General features: G+C 38.9%; 1 protein-coding gene across 1 annotated transcript in view; it reads right to left on the bottom strand.

The window, feature by feature from the left end:
* ANKFN1 (ankyrin repeat and fibronectin type III domain containing 1) overlaps positions 1 to 16,091 on the bottom strand; it is a gene marked incomplete at both ends in the record, with an annotated part of 62,878 nt that overhangs the window by 1,284 nt on the left and 45,503 nt on the right. Inside the window, 6 exons of the mRNA XM_082008130.1 lie at positions 2,507 to 2,726; positions 6,052 to 6,218; positions 9,654 to 9,822; positions 11,613 to 11,763; positions 13,203 to 13,369; positions 15,502 to 15,717. Coding sequence (XP_081864256.1) covers positions 2,507 to 2,726; positions 6,052 to 6,218; positions 9,654 to 9,822; positions 11,613 to 11,763; positions 13,203 to 13,369; positions 15,502 to 15,717 — 1,090 coding nt within the window. The remainder of the gene's footprint in view (positions 1 to 2,506; positions 2,727 to 6,051; positions 6,219 to 9,653; positions 9,823 to 11,612; positions 11,764 to 13,202; positions 13,370 to 15,501; positions 15,718 to 16,091) is intronic.

The following is a 16,091-nucleotide window of genomic DNA, read 5'->3' as shown; positions in this document are numbered from 1 at the left end:
GTTGAACAAAAACTACCCTTTTGCCCATCAGGTGCATTATGTATGTTCAAATCCAAAGCAGACACATTTAATTCAAATGTGAATTTGTTGACCAAAACTCACACTGGCACTGAAATCACTGCTGTCTTTTGGCCACAGAAGGATCAATAACATAATCACAGAATCACTAGGTTGGAAAGGACCTTCAAGATGATCAAGTTCAACCATTAATCCAGTGCCACCATGTCCCCTAAACCATGTCCCGAAGCGCCACATCCACACGTTTTTTAAACACTTTCAGAGATGGCGATTCCACCACCTCCCTGGGCAGCCTGCTCCAATGCCTGACCACCCTCTCGGTCAAGAAATTTTTCCTAATATCCAATCTAAACCTCCCCTGGCGCAACTTGAGGCCATTTCCTCTTGTCCTATCGCTAGTTACTTGGGAGAAGAGGCCAACACCCTCGTCGCCACAACCCTCTTTCAGGTAGCTGTAGAGAGCGATAAGGTCTCCCCTCAGCCTCCTCTTCTCCAGGCTGAACAACCCCAGTTCCCTCAGCCGCTCCTCATAAGACTTGTGCTCCAGCCCCCTCACCAGCTTCGTTGCCCTTCTCTGGACACGCTCCAGCACCTCAGCATCCTTCTTGTAGTGAGGGGCCCAAAACTGAACACAGTATTCAAGCTGCGGCCTCACCAGTGCCGAGTACAGGGGCACGATCACTTCCCTACTCCTGCTGGCCACACTAGTGCTGATACAGGCCAGGACGCTGTTGGCCTTCTTGGCCACCTGGGCACACTGCCGGCTCACGTTCAGCCGGCTGTCAACCAGCACCCCCAGGTCCCTTTCCGCCAGGCTGCTCTCTATAAATAGTGATATAATAAATAGTGTTATTATATATATTATATATTAATACTATATCACTATATATAATAATATATACAATGTATATATCACTATATATAATAATATGTAATATATATTCATATTATATCACTGTATAAATAGTGATATAATACATAGTGGCATATGCGATAGAATGGATTGATGCTCCACTGCCCTGGATGATTATATAGGTCCAAGGAAAAAAACGTAGATTTTACACAGTGCCGACTACTTACTTTGACCTAGTGTAAATTACCATATAGCACAGCAATAATGAATCAAGCCATGCAGGACAAGATAATGCTCTAGGTTACATGGTGCCAGAGCTAAGGATTATTCTGCATTCATGGTCTGTAATATAGGAGAAAAATTAGTTCAGGGAGAGATGCTGAGAAAGAACACCACTGTGTAATGGAGCGAATCAAAGCACCATCATCTTTGAGTTTCTTTTCTTTTAACCTAACCTAATCTAATCAGATTAGATTTATTCATCTTTCTTAACTTTATAAATCTGCCAACTTGAAGAAACAAATTATTATTACCAAAATGGTCATGGCAACATCTGTTGCTTTTTTTTCTATTGTTTCATTTACTCGTTGCTTAAAGACAGCTCAGCAGAATGATGGTTTACATTTTTCTGCAAAGTCCTTGTTCTGTTAGCAAATTAGGTGTTACTGGTTAATTTGCTTCATCTTTATTTGCTGTGATTCATTACTTTCATCAGTTTAATTTTGCAGGTGTTCAGAAAAGCAGTAATGCTCAATGAGGTGGGTACTTATTTGTGTAATTCTGTGTTTTAAAGTGCTTGTCTGAAACACTGAGAACACTGAGGTTTGTGAAAACGACTGTTAAATCAAACTGGACTATTGGCACTAAAATTTGCTCTATCAAAACAAAGCAAGAGGAGCATAAGAAAGAATTGCTCCAAAGCAGATGAACAGTCAAAGCATGGAAAGAAAATGGCTGTAATATCAGAGCAACAGAAGGTGATAAACGGAGACTATGGAAAAGTCTGACTTAGATTCCAGACAACTTATTAGGAACTATGGTGAAGAATAGGTAGATACATGAGTGATGAGAAGGGTCAGTAGCTTTTGCTTAGTGACTCATGTCTCATTGGTCTAATAAAACTTGGAACACGTGCACAATTAATACACGGGCATCCTTAGATTTCTGAAGAGCTTTTGACAAGGTTCTTTACCACAGGTTCTGAACCAATGAGCTGTAATTGAGAAAAAGAGAAAGCTCCCTCCTTGTATTAATAGTGGTGTAGACAACAGATTTGTCGGTGTAGACAACAAATGAAGTAGTCAGCTTTCATTATGAATAGATTTTACTAATTCTCCACATCATGGAGAAGTCAGTGATAGAACTTGTCCCTTCCAAATTGTTCATTACATGATCTGGAACAATGAGGTGACAAAGCTGATGATGAGTGATTATTCTGAGTAGCTGAAAACAAAAGATGATCGTAAGGATTGTAGAAGGATCTCAGGATATTGAGTGGCAAATGATTGGTAAAATGATTGTTAAAATACCTTGGCAGGTATGGCAAAAAATTTTTTATAAAGACATGCAAGAACCGTTATAATTAAGAGTGAGTTTAAAGATTTCACTTCGATGAACAAAGAAGAATTCTCTTACCACTCACAGCTTTTTTCCTCTGGATTCTAGCCTCAGGTGAAGGGGGAGGTGAAGGAAGACAATCCAGATGTGAAGAAGTTGAACTGATTTTCTTTTGAGAGTGTTCTTCTGAAAGATCCACAAGCTTCTTTATGGGTAGGCCAGCTGCTGGCTGCTTGTATCTTGCATACTGCAGTGCTTCTGTGATCCATCTCATTTCCCTCCAGATCTCATCAATTTGCTGTAGAGAAAAAAATGTTGAAAAAGTACAGTTAAGTCTGTGTATTAATTTTATGTAAGTGTGTACTTTCTTCAAGTGCCCAAGTAGGTGTGTAGTCACTGCCAACAGAGAGAAGCAGGATCCCCTGACAGGACATTTCAGAATTAGGGAGTCTGAACTGCCTTTGGTTGGATGCTTGTTCTCTTCCACCACTGCAGATGCTGCTTAGGGCCAAAAGACTCTCAGATTATGTACCTCAATTAAGAACCTGTAGTTCAGAGGGGTGAATCCAGGCCTAAACTCTGATTTGGAAAGACAATTAGAATTGTCTTTTGATGAAGTGCAAAGTTTGATCAATTTTGTAGCACACTTGGAAGTTTGTTTCCTTTTGTACTGGAATGAAAGCAAGACTTCTTGAGCACCCTTGCAAACACAGGATTATGTTCAAAAGCAGTCCTCAGATCAACCCAGGTTTTCAACAAAAGAAGAATATACATACATGTGGAAGAATATATATACATGGAGGCTTGAAGCACAGCTATAAGCCAAACTGCACGTGTTCTCCCTTATCATAATTTTGGTCTGCATGCATTTTAATAATATAAATCTACACTAAGACAGTTCTAGCACATGCCTGTTGATGGCAATAAGAGACAAATGCCTAAATCCATAGCAGGATATAGCTTTTAAGTATTTATGCAGAGAGGAAAGATGCTGTTTAATGCAGGTCTTGAGAGTCTTCTGATAATGGAACACTTTTAACATCTCCAAGCAATTCAAGATCTTTGATGGCTGAGCAAATGTTCCTGCAACCAGCGAATTACAGTAACTGTGAGTATAATATCCTTCTGCTGCAGTATCCTTTCTAGAACTTTCCTTGTACTCCTCTTCCTGCAGAAGATTCTGCATTTAAAGAAGTGAGCCTTCATATTAATATTGCAGCGTTTAAGGGAAACTGCTTTGCAGTTACACAAGCTACATTCTGCAAGAGTGCGGAGTGAAAGCCCTGGGTCAGTAAATGGGTAGGCAAAAGTGAGTGGTACTTTGTGCAGTGAGTATTATCAAATAGGAGGTAACAGAGGGATCAGGGAGAAGGAGGCTGCAGACTGATATATTCCAAGACGAGTCTCCAGCACATACTTTTAGCTGGAGATACTTCTTCACAAAATCTGCATTCAAAGTGTGAAATTTATTGCCAAAGGATACTGTAGATGCCAGATTAGCTAGGGTAGTTCTTGATGAGCTGTGTTGGAGACAGCATAGCTGGATAGATGGATCTTTGTTTTGACCTAGTATGGCCATTTTTATGTAAAGGTGAAATCCCAACTCCAATGATGTCAGTGCAAGCCTTGCCACTGAGTTAATTTGAGCTAAGAATATACACTGATAAGAATAGCAAATGGTTTGGAGATTAATTCATAATCCTACATCATTTCAAGACTTCAGCATAGCTCCATGAAGAGAATGCCAGTTAGAAAACGTCTTACCTATTTGATTTTGGAGATTTTATATTTCCTTTCTGTGATCCTTCCTCAACCCCAAACAAGAATCATACTGCATGCAGTTTAATAAAATACAACTCCTGTCAGTTTTCTGCCTGATGCCATTCTGCAGTCTCTCCTGGGATAATGGACCAGTTATTTTAATGAACTGTGTTTCTTTTAGAATTTAGGAACATTTGAAGCATTATGCTATATAAATTACAGATTAACTTCAGTTTTAGTTTCAGTGTCTGTAGAGTTCTTTTCTTTCTGTGTAACATTCTGGTGAAGTCTCCAAATATCTTATCTGCTGGTTGTTGTGTTTTTTGGGTTTTCTTAAATTTTTATATTTCAGTTGCACTGTGATTCCTTTTCAGAACTGCATTTATATAGACTCCTTTGCTCTTTACAATGTTTGGTTTGTGTAGTGACTTCAACACTGTCTTAGATCTTGGATCACACAAATGCTCTTGCGGTTTTGTGGTCACCACTGAAGATTGCGGTATGTGGTGGGCTGAGATATTTTTGCCAATAGGTGGAATACAGCTGGTTTTCATTTGAGAGGAAACCTGACAAGGCTAATACACTGTCACAATAATTCAGCACAAAATACTGAAGTTTAAAATGTTCTCCCATATTTTCCCAGCGTATATATGTGACTCAAACACTTTGGAGGTGAGGAACACAGAACTGTCTATACAGTGCATGCATATTAATATACATATACTTATTTTTGATGTGAAGGATAAAAATTTTCCAAATTCTCCTGCACACTGGGAAAAAGCTATATTTTCTGAGTGTGAGAATGGGAAGATGAGAAGGAAGGAGATGACTGAGCAGTGAAAGTACAATGGAACATTCCTCTCTGCTGCCTTGCAGGTTGCCAAAAGCTCCAAAGTGGACAAGGCAAAGGGGATCTAAATTCAGAGCAAAGAGGAACAGAAATATTATCATCTTGTTCATACTTATGGAGGGCCAAACATATTACCAGTGGGCTAAATGGTTGTCTTGGCCCTTATTCCAACAGAAGGTTGCTTGAATGTTAGGAATATAGAGCTGTAAACTTATCTGCACCTCACTTGTAGACAGGCAGATCAACCATGTCCATAGATGCAGTCTGCAAAGGTCATGAGTTTTATCTATAAATAAATAGTTGCCAGAATGGTTTGCAAAGGACAGGCCTTGCTAGGCTGCACAATGGGGTGTAGTTTGAAGATCCCTGAGTAGGTGAAGTCCTGATCTGGAATAGTACTGGAAAATCAGTGTGAGAGAGAATAAGCAAATTAGACAAGTATGATAATATATGTGATCCTTCTGCACTCGGGGACTGAAGCAGTATCACTGCATGGTGCTGGACAGACTTACAGATGCTTTTGGGGCTAGCTTGCCATCTTAAACACAGAGCTGCTTTCTTCACTGTGATATTGTTGATGAAGATTTTCCCTAGAACCTAGTCTGAATTTTCATTTCAGTTTTTTTAATTGGCAACTTATCATGGTGAAAAATGTCCTCAATTCACAAAGACAGAGAAAAACTATTACACAAATGAATGCCCAAGCATGGTACTAGCTTACCTCACATTAGATGGAAGTAAGTTTTACAAGCAGACTGACACATTTCTTTATAACAGTCTAGTATAACTGTCATTTGATTTTACCCATAAAAATCCTTGTATAAAAGCAACAACTAAGGAAATCATGTTCTGGGCTTGAATTTCATAAAAACAGAATTGGACTTTTGATACAACTGCTCTTTTTATGATGTCTGTGAATAATTCTCCATTTAGATTTCAAATTACAGCCCTATGCAATTTTTAAGAAAGCCACCTTAAAATCTCCTTGGAATAGTCAGAAACAGACTGTTACCTGTATGTAGTCTGTAACTTGCTGGTGTCTTTGTTTGGCTGCAGCGACTTCACTGTCTGAAATTGCTTCCCTTAGGGATTGCTGGGTTTTCAGAGAGTCCAGCTCTATGACAGCAGAAAGGCGGCAATACAGGCTTATAAATTTTTCCTTGTAACAGCAAAAATGAACTGTGAAAAGACCAAGTGCAAAGGAAACATTGTTATATTCTGTTTATAAAATATGAAATCCTTAGCTTTCAGAACACAAATTTTATTAAATATAATTACTAACTCTGGATGCGTTACTTTAAGCAAGACATAAATAATACATGCTGTAACTCTCCCCTCATTTACACTGGCTTTACTCTGTAACTTCACTGATTTCAAAAGAGTAATTTCTAATTTATATCTAAGTGAAGGGATAATCACGTCCTTAGTATGCAACTCCAGAGGCTATCTTGCCCTTGATAGCTTTAATCAGAAAGGCCGTTTCGGAGGCTTTTATAGCTCATCATTTCTTTTCTCAAGAAAGTAGTGACATGACTGGAAAATGGAACTCATCTTTTTTTTTTTTTTAATTGAGTGCTTCAGAAAGAATCATTTTGAAGGACGGTAACTTTCTCTCGGGCTAGGCTAGCTTAAATCAGTAACTTAAATGAAAATGACTCAGCAGTAAAAGCATTTCAGTGATATCACAGTTTGGGTGAAACAATTAAAACTCTTTTAGGTGTTATCACACATCATCCTCTGGACTCTCATGCAGAAGGGTAACACAGAAAGTTCAGACATAACCTCTTGCTGTGTGTAATTTGACTTTAGAGTAGCACAGAGCTATCTAAGCTACCTTTAAAAGAGGTAACGACACAGAGACAGAACAGCTACAGTGCCATGGAGCTTCACAAATGTTAATTTACCTGGCCTATTAAAGCTTCATTATTCCAGAACCTGCAATTTTTCAGGCAAAACTTACCAGTTATCTCTGCGAACTGCAGCACAGACGTACCAGAATTTGTTGAGGGAGAACAAGTTTTCAGAAATACTTCCCCATTCATTGGTGCTTCAGTAAATGCAAGCATACAGCGTGATCTTGTTATAGCAGTGAATGCCAGCTGGCTTACTACTGTTACTTTTCAGGGTGTTTCAAGTGTAAATTGCATGTATCCTTCTTGTCATAAATATTACAAGAGAAATAAAAAGTGTCACATGTCTACTTATCCCTTGCAAACAACATGATAAGACTAATTGCGAAGAATTTCTCAAACTAAGAAATCCAATCACAGAAATGTCATTAGCATAACAATAAAGGCCTAATGTGAACATAGAAATCCCACAAAAAAGAGTGAAAGAAAATTCTACCTTCTGGTTTCTCAGTGATGCCTAGATATTGCAGGGATCTCGTCTGAATAGTGTGTGGTCTTACAGTATATATGCCATATGTGGTGGACTCTTGAGTGAATTACAGCCGTGGTTTCAGCTTCAGTGCTGAAGTTTCTAGCCTTTGTGGTTTTAAGTCAGACCTTTAATGTTACATTAACAAATGTTGCTTCAACATAGTCTTTTGTGGTTATGCAATTATATAGCTGGTAGCCACCAGCTAATGGGGAATGGAAGCTTCTAATATTTGAGATGTGAATCACAGTCACTTTATAGAACATCAGGGATACATATATAATAAGTCATATAGAAATGTCATCTGCCTTTGGCCAGATGATTGCTTACTTAAAAAATACTCAGAAGTAAAATTCAGCTTTCCATACTGTTTTCTCCACCATGAACTGCTTTCCCACTGCAGCAACATTACTAAACAGAGAGGTCTGCACCCAGAATGCCTTTTGAGAGATTACTCTGTTGCATGTTTTCCTGCACCGCATCATCCCATTCGGTGTCTATTGCTTTGTCAGCCCGATGCAAACTATGTCGCAGAAGTGAGAATGACTCCTGCCCCAGGCCTGTGTAGCAAATAATGAGAGTTAAATAGTCTGCAAAACCTCTAGTGCAGAGATTAATTTCATGAGAGATGAATATGCTTCATGCATTAATTTGCACATTGAATGCAGCAGTCACCTCTGATAAGGAGAAATTATATGCTCAGTACACAGAGTCTGATTGTAGACTTGAGGGTTGCATGTCAAGAAGATAGTAAGTCTGGCTTTAGGGCACTACAGTCATGGCCATATGACCCAAAGCACTGAACTAACTCTTCTAGTTCCAATTACGTTGGCTTTCTTTTGAAGGGGTAACTTTTCCTTGGCAGACTACACCAGCTCATGTATTGTCTGTCTGTACCACTCATAATTTTACGGCAGCTCAGCTGTCATCTGTCCTCCCGCAAGCAGCATAAAAACCCAGAGTTGTCACAGGCACTGCTTTGTGTGCTCTGGCTGATGTGGCATAAACACAATTGTATATTCCTGCCTGATCCAAACAGAATTTGTGTTGCTGGATGGTGGTAGGTCACGGATCTATTGTGACTGCAGAAATGTAGTCTTGGTAAGACCCTCCATTAGCATCTAATCATCATTCTCCTACATTAGTGACTCTAACAGCAATGAGCAATGATATGTAGGAAATAGGATGGTGCTGGTAATGGTGTCACACGAACACCTGAGAGAGATATCACTGAGGACACAGTTACCACTACAAACCTATTCTGTAGTGGCTCCTTGTGTACTGACTCCATCAGTTTTAGCTCATGTCTGTCTTCCCCAAGGCAGAGGAAAGAAAGATACCCAGTTTTACAGGCCAGAAGGAAACAGAGGAGACTAATGTGTAAGGCTCAGTGGTCTCCATACTTATAATATTCTTTCTAAAAAGTACAAGTAAGTCTTTATGAGCTGCTTTTATGTAGAATCTTTCTTTTCTCTGTGGTGCAAAAAAGTAGAAATGAGAAATAGAGGACCTTGAAGCTGAAGCATCTTACGCCTTTTGTGAAACAGCTGGAAAACTATGTTTTGGGGAATTCTTACCCAGTCAGCAGTGCAGTGGAACAAGAGGGCTGAATCTGCTACAGCACAGGATGTGCTCCCTAAAGAAATAGATTCAAGTGCAGTGCTTTGGCATTTTTCACAGCAGGCTTTTCCTGCACCAGAGCAATGGAACTGAGACTCCTGCATTTTTCCAGCAATCAGAAGGAAAAAGATGACCCTCACATGGGAGACTCCACTCAGACTTTTCCCAAAGTTGTAAGGGAGTCAAACCTTGAGTAGGACTATCTGCAGTCAGGAACTGCAAAAATTCTCTGCTACAAAACTGGTGATTATTCTTGTGACAATTTAGAGGGATGCTTTTTTGCATCTCTCTTCACACTCCAATCCTGTTATGTTGTGTGTAATTTTTTGGTTCTATTTTTTAAAGAACATCATCTTCCATATAAGCTTATAGACACATACTGGATAACTGTGGGCTTTGCTCTATGCTTTGCATTTCAATAATGATTGCTACAGTATATGCTTTAACTGCTCTGCTCTCTCTATAACTTGTACACAGTTATAGGTAGTGTTGTTGCCAAAGCCATCATGTGATTTATTGACTCTCCACTGGGACAAGGGGGAAAACAGATACAACTTTGTGATTTTATTATAAGGAGACTGGGTTAATATTTCTAGGTGAAGCAAGCTACTATACCGAGTTCAAACATCTGAAGAGGGAGGTTAAGAAATCCTGAGTGTGGGGTGTAAGGATTATTCTGTCCTGGGGCAGTGCAGACGTCGTCTGAGGCAGGGAGCAGGAGAAGAAAGGAGACATTGTGACCCAGTTCCAACACCTCCTGTGTATACAGACGGAAGTGCTTAGCCTGTAGAGGGACACGCGCGGGGGAAGAAATAGGAGAGAATTACAACATGGCACTTATATAAACAACACCCCCAATGATATAAAACATTAAAGAAAATTTGCACAACATCAAGCTCAGAATTTTTATAAAACATAAATATTTGGGGGGGGGGGCCCTAAATGGGGGTTCATGTCACTACATAAAATAAAGATTTAAAGCTGCAATGTTCCACATTAAAACAACACACACAGGCACAACCCCCCTGAAAACAACATTTATGTTTCTTATTAGGCAGAAAATGATCACATGCCATGTGCTTTTCAAGATTATGATTGCATAATTATGTGAAAACATGAAAATGGATTCAATTAAAAACCTTTAAGATTCAATTTAGGGTTGGTTAAGAGAAATATGCAGCTCTCCCTCAACACAGCACTGAAAAGGTTTAACAAGTGTTGCAGCAAGAGAAAATGGCACACACAGGAGTTGGCCTGAGGCTGCTGTAGAGCTGCTGTGTGCAGCACTGCGTTTTACCCTGGGTGTGCACTGGTGTCACTGTCCATGATTCTGTTTACCACAAAAATAATAATAATAATAAAAAAATCTATTGAATTAAAAATTAAATTCATTAATATACAAGTTTGGTCCTGAGTCATCAAAACATTCAAAACATTTACAACTGTGTTTAACTGCAAGGTTATATTTATGTCTATCTCTCATGCACAACAGATGAGCTTAAATGCTTGGCTGCACTGCAGCCTAAGGAACATATTGTACCGCGATTTAAATATTTTAGCTCAAAAAAAAAAAAAAAAAAGATGCACAAAAGCTATAGCCTCCAAGAAAATACACTAGTATAGAGACCTGTACAGAGCCCTATTGAATTAGAGTGACTGACCACAAGGCAGCACACCATCTGTCTTAATTTTGGATTTACTTGAGTCTTACTTGGCTCTTCCCAGGCTAGAAGGTGCAGGACTGATGGATTCCTTTTTAAAAGCAAAGCCTAACCCTTTCAAAATCAAGAAATGTAGAACCAGATTAATTTATTTTAAGGCCACATCTTTCTAGCTGCACAAACAGACCTTGAAGTGAATATAAAGATGATTTACTTCTACTTTAAGACCTCTTTACCCTCGTAGACCAAAATAAAATGGAATTCATGTAAACAAGAAACAAACTCCTTAGCTTATTTTTTCATGGATCTTTCACATCATAGATTATCCTCCCTGACTTCTTTATGTATTCACATATGCATTTCTTGTACCTAAATGTAAAGCCAGAAGCCAGATACCTCTCCTCACCCACAGCAATCTGGAGGTCTGGAACTATGTGTTTTTAGAAGTGCTACGTTTATCTGTGTGTAAAAGAATAGTAAAATGCTGTGTCTTCAGCAGGCCTTTCATACACTCTCACTACTACCTCCAAAAGAACAGTCAATTGCCCTGCTTGCCTGGAAAAATACTGATTTTTCTTTGTCAGGTGGGTAAAAGTGCTCACAACTACTAGGTTCATGCAAAGGGGCTTATTTGCACCTGCCTGAAGTTGCACAAATATGCTAACAGATGCAAAAATAGCAGCTAATTGAAAATTTGTCTCTTAATCCTTATATGTTCAAATATCCAGGAAAATAACTGTTTTATTGAAGATGTTCCCCCCCTTAGAATAACTGAATGCAAAACTTCTCTGCCATTCTTTTCTTGCAACCATAACATTTAATCCCTACTTGCAAGTTACACAGTTTGTAGCCTTTAGTTGTGCTCTTAAGAATCAGTTTTTAAAAAAGTGATAAATACCACTAAGGAAAATACCTGATGCAGAGGTAGATTGATCTGTTTAAGGAGAGCTTTCACTGCCATCTGGAGCTCATACAAGAACAATTGAGTAGGGCAGTCTGAAGTATGATCCATACTTTCCACAGATTCTGAGCCAGAAAGTGTTTGGATCCATTCCCACTCATCTCTGTATGTTGAGTCAAGTTAAAATTAGAAATATAACAAAAGTTCAGTGCAGAAGGAGGAATTCAGTGTATGTGCATTTGGGATCCGTTGAAAGTTTAATCCTCATATAACAAAACATTCTAAACTTGTGCAATCTTGATTGTTTGTGGTTAAAAATCAAACTTTGAAAAGTTTAATTTTTCTAGCACATGTACATCAGACTGAGCATTCCTTGCAAACTTCTGAAAGTCCAACTGTCTTTGAAATAGTTCACTAAGGCTTCTCACTCCAGGTTTTCTTTTTCACATACTTCATTCCCTATTTACCACAATATTTTAAAAAGCTTGCATTGGAAATTACAACAGTGACAATTAACGGGAAGTTTAATTTCTGTGACAGACTCTTTTGTACTCACTGGAGCCAAAGAACTTCCTGGTTTGCTCAATGTATATCCATTCTAGAGCTGATAAACATGGGAATCATCTTTCTGGATCAAATCCTTAATGCACCCTGCCCAGTATTCAGTCTTGAAAACCAGCCAGCATCAAACATTCAAGAAAAAAAAAGTACAGGAAACCCCACTACAAGACTAATAATAGATGTGGTACAATTTGCTCCTAAATGAAGATCTGATCTTAAACTTCAAGAGTCAGAGATTGTTATAAACCCTGAAGCACTAGGCTTCATATTCCTTCTGAAAATTTTGTTAGTATTAACTGCTACGTTCTGGATATCCTTGTTATCCATATAGATACCCAGTTCCTCTTTCCTCATGCAAAATTGTTAGCTGGTTGCTGAACTGACATGGGATTTAAAAGCTCCAGAAAAAAGCCAATAAAAACGTGTTGCCCACTAGGCAGGGACTAGGCGGTGCAAATAGGTGCACTTGCCCCATAGATAAGGGAAGCAATGGACAAAGGCTAGAACGGCTTTCCCAGAGCATAGCAGTTCCATGGCTGATAGCATTTGTCTGAATATGTGTTTTCAGTTGCTGTATGTTTGCTGTGGGTTAGAGTGAGAAACCAGATATTACACAAGGGAATACACAGAAAAATCACCAACACCAACACCTCATGGTCAGTGAAAATCAATAGAAAGGGTGACATTGAATTCACTGGAGGCTGAGTCAGGGCTGCAGGCTATGATCTTCCGAACAGATCTGTGGAAGACCATTACCACTGTGCAGAATTTAAGCGATCACAGAATGCTCTCCTTAGAAACCAACAGGCTCATATGTATGTGTTCTGGATAGGCCTTCAGATGGCTGGAAGCACACAGATGCACCTGCTTAGCTCAGTGCTGATCTCTGTGATGGTACACACCTGAGCCAAACTTTGTTGGCACCTACAATTTTGCAATGGCAAAATTGCCGTAGTGTTTAAATTTGATCAGTTGTTTCAAACTGAAAACAAATGTTCTCTCTGTACATATGTGTGTGAAAATATGTATATATTCACTTACTTGGAGACATTGCTGTTGTCTCGGATTTTAACATGACACAGGACATTAGGCAACTTCTGCAACACAAGCACTTTGATTTGGTCCACAGAACTGCAGAGTTTAAGGTAACCCAGATACAAGCCGGGAGGGAGGCGTTGCTGACTTCGTTTGTGATAGGAAAGTATGTCCTGTTTTAAGACAAACAGTCCTACATAAAAATCTCTTTTTTTTTTTTTCCACATAAGCGGAAGAGTTTGGGATCAAAAAACAACAAATGTTTTTACAGCCATCTTTTTGTTTCAACAGTGTTCCAATTCACAAAGCATTTAAGCACACGCTTAAGCACATAAATAATCTCTGGTAGTTTGGATGCACTTGGACAACTTTATACTTAAAGCCATAGACAGGTTCTCTAAGCTCTCCAGGTCATGCAGGAATTGTCTCTAAAAAACTGAAGTTTCAATCTTCCACAGCTGTAGTATTTAAACTAGCTTAAATAACACCCACCTCTGCACTCCTGTCTGATCATTTCGGCAGTGAGCTGGGTCAGGGAACTGATTCAGCTGAAAAACAGCTCAGGAAAAGGAGCCATAATTTTTCAGCCAGAGCAGTTCCCTGGTTCATGTTTGGTGCGTAGCTACACAGGTGGAGCAGAGCAGCATTGGAAAAAAGCTATCAGCTGTGGAAGGGGGGACACAGAGGCTGTGTAAGCCAGCACTGTCACCAAAGAAATGCATGTAGAGTCACAGGCTACATCTCTTAAAAAACTGTTCTGTATCACCTGGTGTCAACAGGAGGATCTCTATGAGCATGGGGATTGGTGGTTTGCGAAGTTTAACTAATGGCTATGTTTTCTGAAAAAGTATCTTTATCAAAAAATACAGCTTAGAAGGAATTAATAATGATGGCATATTTGCTGAAGCCAGGAGACATTTTTAAGGCTAGATGTAGCAGTCCCCCAAAACTGCTCCAAAAATGATGTCTGCTGCCATCTTGAGAAATGTGTTTCTGTGATGGGTGAGGATTAAGACACCTGGCCTTAGGCCTTTACTCCTGGAACCATCAAATTATCTGCCAGTGCTATGCTTGGCTCTGACCAATGCAATTAGACCCTCATTTTCACAAGCACTTCATGAACAAAATACCCATTCGATGATTAAGCAAGTAATACAAGAAAGGGTGGGCATTAGATAGGAATGTGTAAACCATTAGGGGAACATTTTTTCCACTAGGATCTCTGTGGAAATCTGATCAGGCCTGTATTTTGGGTTTCCTAATATAAAACTTTTGCCCAGATTGCCATTCTTCTGCACCTTTAACACATTTTAATACATTAAATCTAACATAGATCAGGTAAGTTTTATTGTCTTTTGGAAATTTTTTAACATTTCTAAACCCCGTAATGTATATTTTGATTGCCTGTCAGGTTCCGATACAAAAAGCACGGTCTCTGCCCAAGAAAGTGTGTCTAAAAAATTAACCACAGCAGTCATCATCTAGTTGAGGGTGCTAAAGAAGGAACTAAGACAATGATTTGTCTTGTAGTATTTTGAATAACTATGCAACTGAGTTTTAGACAGATTGGCTACTGACATTTTTTGAGAAATAGGTTGCTGTTACCTACAGAAAACATGCATTAATCTTTATGTGAACTATCTGTGTTTATCATGAGTTTACAGATACCCTGATTCTTGAAGGGCTGAAAACCCATGGCTCTCAATGATGTTAACCGAACTGACTATGCAAAGAAACCCCTAAGATTAATTCTTACCTTGGTATTTTTCTAACTGTGAAGTCCAGGAGCATGTTATGCAGAAATTAAAGGAGGGTTGTGTTCATTAAAGAATTCTTTAGCAACTATACCAGGCTAATTATAAACAGAACAAGTTTATTAAGTAGAACAGTAAGGTTTTAAATCTAGATTTAGTGTTCAAGGTTGGATGGAAAAATCTTATGGAGTGTAGAAATTTTAAGTGTCTGTATAGGTGCTTAAGAACATCCCAGAGAATTTTAAAGGTTTTTATATCCCTTGCTACAGAATTCTATAGCATGGTTTCCCGAAACTGATAGAAACTAACTATTCTCTGCTAGGACTTGGAAGTAATTTCTTTAGAATCTCATGGATATTTTACATATTAAGGATCTGATCCCAGACCCACTGGAAGTAATATAAGTCTTTGCTTTCAGTGGGAGCCTTGCCATTAATTTTATTGGGCACTGGATTAAGGCCTAAAACTCTACAAGACTCTTCCAAAAATCAGGGCTCTGGCACAGGCTTTGCAAAAGCAAATAACATACAGTAAGAGAAGCAAAGCACTACCTGGATTGTTATAAGCAAGATGTCTAATGCTGTTGGCTCCTCTGGAGTTGAAAGGGATTTCCTCTGGCTTTGTAGTTTGGATACCTGCATCCATTTGCCATTGAAAAATGAATAAAGACTCTCCACTTCTCTTATAGTAACTATCAGCATATTGCCATGTCGATCCTTGATTGGCTCATAAAAAACTCTGCCTAAGTTGTGAGTTCCCAGCAAATTCTAGAAAACAAGCAAATTATAAAATAAAAGTTACTTATCGCATATCAGGACAGTGGTATATTTTTGAAACTTCGTGCTCACTGACATCAGTCCTATTGACTTCAGTAAAGACTGGACATACAGCATTTCTCAAATCCTTGCCTTACAGTCACAGCATTCAGTGGTAAAGTGAAAGTTTTTCCCTAGGTTGTGTTTGTGGATTGAGTTGTCGATCTTTCAATCTATTTGGTCTGGCGGTGTTTAGTCCAATATTTAATGGAGAGCATCAGAAAGACTATTTAGTACTACCCAATGCCTTTGTAAAAGGAACACTGCAAAGTAATTCACTTATTTGGACAGAACTTCCTATTTTTGCCCAGTCATGTAAAGATAAA

Source organism: Phaethon aethereus (genome assembly GCF_964289735.1).
Source record: "Phaethon aethereus genome assembly, chromosome: 18".
NCBI classification, from domain to species: Eukaryota; Metazoa; Chordata; class Aves; order Phaethontiformes; family Phaethontidae; genus Phaethon; species Phaethon aethereus.
The sequence above is the reverse complement of the archived record's forward strand: the minus strand, read 5'-3'. Positions and strand labels throughout refer to the sequence as shown.